Source organism: Salvelinus namaycush, chromosome 17 (assembly GCF_016432855.1).
Source record: "Salvelinus namaycush isolate Seneca chromosome 17, SaNama_1.0, whole genome shotgun sequence".
NCBI classification, from domain to species: Eukaryota; Metazoa; Chordata; class Actinopteri; order Salmoniformes; family Salmonidae; genus Salvelinus; species Salvelinus namaycush.
In genome coordinates, this window is record NC_052323.1 from 20,029,718 (window position 1) to 20,034,725 (window position 5,008).

A 5,008-nucleotide genomic window follows, 5' to 3' on the forward strand; every position below is an offset into this window, starting at 1 on the left:
AAGGTCAACGGTAAGGGAGACTTTAGATGTGTCAGTCCCCAAGATCCGAAGGAGACCTCAAAAAGCACCCAAAATAAAATTGAAGGTCCAGAATGTTTGACATTGAAAGGTTTCCAGATGATTCTAAGATGCAAAGATGACAATGCCATCCTTTGGTTCAAAGGACCCACTGGAGGGGCCAGATGTTTGATCTCCAACCATTCCTAAAGCTGACATTGATTTAAGAAGGCCCAATGTTGACATCACCGGTCCGACACATGTGCCTTGAAAGGCCCAGATGGTAAATCAAAGTGCCAAAATTCAGATCCATCCATCATCGGGACCAAATATCTCCTGCCTGATATGGACTTCAACCTGAAAGGTCCAAAATGAAGGGAGATGTTGATATGTCGGGGAGACCTCAAGCAACCAATTAGAATTAAGGTCCAGAATGTTTGACATCGAAAGGTTTCATGGAGGATTTAAGATGACCAAAGTATGAAGATGCCAGTCCTTTGATTCAAAGGAAAAGCCCCAACTGGAGGGCCCAGATGTTGATCTCAACCTTCCTAAAGCTGAAATTGATATTAAGAGGCCATTTGACATCACAAGGGTCCAGAAACTGACATTGAAGGCCCAGATGGGTAAAATCAAAGCCTAAATGCAAGATAGCCATCCTATCTGGACCAAATTCTCCATGCCTGACTATGGACTACTTCACCTGAAAAAGGTCCAAAGATGAAGGGAGATTTGATATGTCAGAGACCTAAGCACCCCAAAGTAGACATTAAAGAGTCGCAATTTGACATCGAGAAAGGTTCAGAGGATTTAAGTCATTGCGCAAAGATGAAAAATGCCATCCTTTGGATTAAAAGGACCCTAGACAAACTCTGAGGGTCCGGATTCGATCAGGTCTCCAAACCTAACCTAAAGCTGACATTGCGTTGAACAGGTCCAAAATTGACATTGAGGAGCCCGATGGTAAATCAGAGGGCCAAAATTTCAAGATGCCTTCAATGGTCCGAAGACCAAAGATATCAATCAGCCAGACTATGGATTCTTTACATCACCTGAAGGTCTCAACGGTAAAGGGAGACTTTGTGTGCCGTCCCCAAGATCGAAGGAGACCTCAAAAGCACCCAAAATAGACCATTGGAAGGTCCAGATTGTTCGACATTGAATGGTTCGAGGAGGATTTAAGATGCCACCGATGAGATGCCTCCTTTTGATTCAAAGGACCACCAAACTGGAGGTGCCAGATGTTGATCTCATAAAAAAAAGAACCTTCCTAAGCATAGACATTGTATTAAAGGGGACCAATGTTGACATCAATCCAGAACTGGACATTGAAGGCTCCAGATGGCAAATAAAGAGGGTCAAAGGGCCTAAAATTCAAGATGCATCCATATCTGGACCAACATCCTCCTCTATTGGACAGTCTGAAATCCTTCTAGCTGCTTCAGTAGAGCAGTTTCTAAGTCACTTGTGGATGAATTCACATGTTTATGTTCATACATAAATATGATTTGGTTTGAGTCTTAAACCCCTATGACATTTGAGATCTGTAGCGGTCACAGTGTGTGTGTGTGTGTGTGTGTGTGTGTGTGTGTGCGTGCGTGCGTGCGTGCGTGCGTGCGTGCGTTGCCTGCCCAGTCTGTGGATTATCAGTCCCGGAGAATCGTTAGCACTGCTCTCTCTCCTCCTGTACTCTGTCACACACAGTCTTAATGTCACATCCCTTTTTCATCTCTACTGTCGTCTGCAGTCACTGGACTCACTGGATCAGAGTCCAGTCTGGGGCCCTGACTCACTGTAGTATCTACTCTATAGAGACACTGTATCACTAGACTTACCACATTCACTGCACAGTGTCGCTCATCTCTTATTGCAGCGCCAATTCAAATCACATTGCATGATAGGTGGCGGCACCCTCAATGACAACATCAAACCTTTTACACCAAGGTTGTAATGCTTACTCTTCTTGCTTATGGCGATACAATGCACCAGATGATGGCATGCCATGGGTCTCTGTTGTTCCATGACAGCTGGTCCTGTAGATCCTGTTCTGTTCCTGTAGATCCTCTTCTGTTCCTGTAGATCCTCTTCTGGTCCTTTAGATCCTGTTCTGTTCCTGTAGATCCTCTTCTGTTCCTGTAGATCCTCTTCTGGTCCTTTAGATCCTGTTCTGTTCCTGTAGATCCTCTTCTGGTCCTTTAGATCCTGTTCTGTTCCTGTAGATCCTGTTCTGTTCCTGTAGATCCTGTTCTGTTCCTGTAGATCCTCTTCTGTTCCTGTAGATCCTCTTCTGTTCCTGTAGATCCTCTTCTGTTCCTGTAGATCCTCTTCTGGTCCTGTAGATCCTGTTCTGGTCCTGTAGATCCTGTTCTGTTCCTGTAGATCCTGTTCTGTTCCTGTAGATCCTCTTCTGGTCCTGTAGATCCTGTTCTGTTCCTGTAGATCCTCTTCTGGTCCTGTAGATCCTCTTCTGTTCCTGTAGATCCTGTTCTGTTCCTGTAGATCCTCTTCTGTTCCTGTAGATCCTGTTCTGGTCCTGTAGATCCTGTTCTGGTCCTGTAGATCCTGTTCTGGTCCTGTAGATCCTGTTCTGTTCCTGTAGATCCTCTTCTGTTCCTGTAGATCCTGTTCTGTTCCTGTAGATCCTCTTCTGTTCCTGTAGATCCTGTTCTGTTCCTGTAGATCCTCTTCTGTTCCTGTAGATCCTCTTCTGTTCCTGTAGATCCTCTTCTGTTCCTGTAGATCCTCTTCTGTTCCTGTAGATTCTGTTCTGTTCCTGTAGATCCTCTTCTGTTCCTGTAGATCCTCTTCTGTTCCTGTAGATCCTCTTCTGTTCCTGTAGATTCTGTTCTGTTCCTGTAGATCCTCTTCTGTTCCTGTAGATCCTCTTCTGTTCCTGTAGATCCTCTTCTGTTCCTGTAGATCCTCTTCTGTTCCTGTAGATCCTCTTCTGTTCCTGTAGATCCTCTTCTGTTCCTGTAGATCCTCTTCTGTTCCTGTAGATCCTCTTCTGTTCCTGTAGATTCTGTTCTGTTCCTGTAGATCCTCTTCTGTTCCTGTAGATCCTCTTCTGTTCCTGTAGATCCTCTTCTGTTCCTGTAGATCCTCTTCTGTTCCTGTAGATCCTCTTCTGTTCCTGTAGATCCTCTTCTGTTCCTGTAGATTCTGTTCTGTTCCTGTAGATCCTCTTCTGTTCCTGTAGATCCTCTTCTGTTCCTGTAGATCCTCTTCTGTTCCTGTAGATCCTCTTCTGTTCCTGTAGATCCTCTTCTGTTCCTGTAGATCCTCTTCTGTTCCTGTAGATCCTGTTCTGAGACCAGTGTCTCAGCAGATGTTGTATTACCACTGGGAGTTCTGAGGCTCTGAGCTCATTTCTTATTGAGACATGCCGTGATCCCCGGGACAGAGTCTGTTGCAGCCCAGGAGGATAGAGAAGGCCTTACGGAAGTCTGGGTTGAAGGCGTATATGACGGGGTTGATGGAAGAGTTGGCCCAGCCCAACCACACAAACACATCAAACATAGTGGGGCTGATACAGGTGAAGGAGTCCGCGGCACCGCGGGGCGACGGCTCACAGAACGGCACCATGCAGTTCAGGATGAAGAAGGGCAGCCAGCAGCACACGAACACACCCACGATCAGAGTCAGCGTCTTCAGGACCTTTGTCTCCCGTTTGAACGTCATCTTGAACGAGCTCTCTGATTCGGATATGCTGGATCCTCCTCCACCTCCACCCATACTGTTCTGTCGGTTCTTGGCGCTCTCTGCGGCCCTTTCTAGGGTGGCGATGCATCTGATCTGACGGTGAGTGATGCGGTAGATTTGGGTGTAGATGGCCACCATGATGATCACTGGGATATAGAAGCTGATCAGAGAGGTAGAGATGGCGTAGGTCCGGTTCAAGCTGAAGTGACAGTTGTCCCAGTCCTGGGGGGGCTGATGTGTGTTGTTATCCCCAACAGGGTTAGAGGAGTCTGGGGGGGCCTGGAGGCCGTAGGGGGTGGTTGTGGAGGTAGTGATGGAGGTAGAGGTAAAGGTCTGGGCTTTGTGCCAGTTGAGCTGGACGGGGATGAAGGAGATGAGGACGGAGAGCGTCCAGGCCACGCTGATCATCACAAACGCCACTTTAGGAGTCATCTTCCTCTCATAGCAGAACGGGCTGGATATTGCCCAGTAACGGTCCACGCTGATCACACACAGGTTCAAGATGGACGCCGTGGAGCACATGATGTCGAACGCCACCCAAGTGTCGCAGAAGGAGCCAAACGGCCAGAACCCTGCGACCTCCGTCACGGCCTTCCACGGCATCACCAGAACAGCGACCAGGAGGTCGGAGACGGCCAACGAGATCACAAAGAAGTTGGTGACTTTGGAACGCAGGTGACGGCACTTGGTGACGGCGGCACACACAAGGATGTTGCCGAGCAACGTGGAGAGGATGAGCAGCGAGAGGAAACAGCCAGTCAGGACACGGGTTGAGGAGTCATCCAATACGACGCCCCTGTCGCTGTCTGTGATGACCGTAGTGTCATTCGTCAGATCCATCTTCGGCGGGGAGGGAAAATGTGTGTGTGTGTGGTGGAGGAGGGGCAGGGGGACTGGGGGAGAGGGGTCAATCAGCTCATAGTTTAGAGAAGAGCCGCGTCAGAAGGAAAGTCCTCTGGGTTTCTCCTTTTCATCGAAACAAACATCTCTGATAACATCTTCTTGTTTGTTTGTGTCCCTTGATAACAAATAACAACAAGGTAAAAGACATTCCAGGCAGCCTCTCTCTGGGGTTGGCATTGTTCCAGACTGTGTATCAGTTCTGACATCCTTTGTCCTGGAGAGGTGGATGGTTGTACATATTCCCACAGGGATAGGAGAGGTTTTAGATCTCGGAACAGGGTGAGAGGAGTCCTTCTGTCTGCTATATCCCATGTGTCCTGTGGACAGACAGAAAGACAGGTAGACGGGTCACAGGCTGACAGAGGTGACTCTCCCTACCATCAGCACTGGTCTCAGGCTGACAGAG

The 5,008-nt window shown here is 48.0% G+C and overlaps 2 protein-coding genes across 2 annotated transcripts in view; one reads left to right on the plus strand and one right to left on the minus strand.

The window, feature by feature from the left end:
• The window catches only part of LOC120062138 (neuroblast differentiation-associated protein AHNAK-like), a 20,298-nt gene extending 16,946 nt beyond the window's left edge, over nt 1–3,352 (plus strand). Inside the window, 2 exon segments of the mRNA XM_039011945.1 lie at nt 506–623; nt 3,297–3,352. Of these exon segments, the coding sequence (XP_038867873.1) occupies nt 506–623; nt 3,297–3,352 (174 nt within the window).
• A 17-nt stretch (nt 3,353–3,369) lies between these two features.
• LOC120062139 (D(1) dopamine receptor-like) lies at nt 3,370–4,539 on the minus strand. Its single transcript, XM_039011946.1, has one exon. It carries the CDS (start codon nt 4,537–4,539, stop codon nt 3,370–3,372), a length of 1,170 nt encoding a protein of 389 aa, XP_038867874.1.
• Nucleotides 4,540–5,008: the final 469 nt, after the last annotated feature.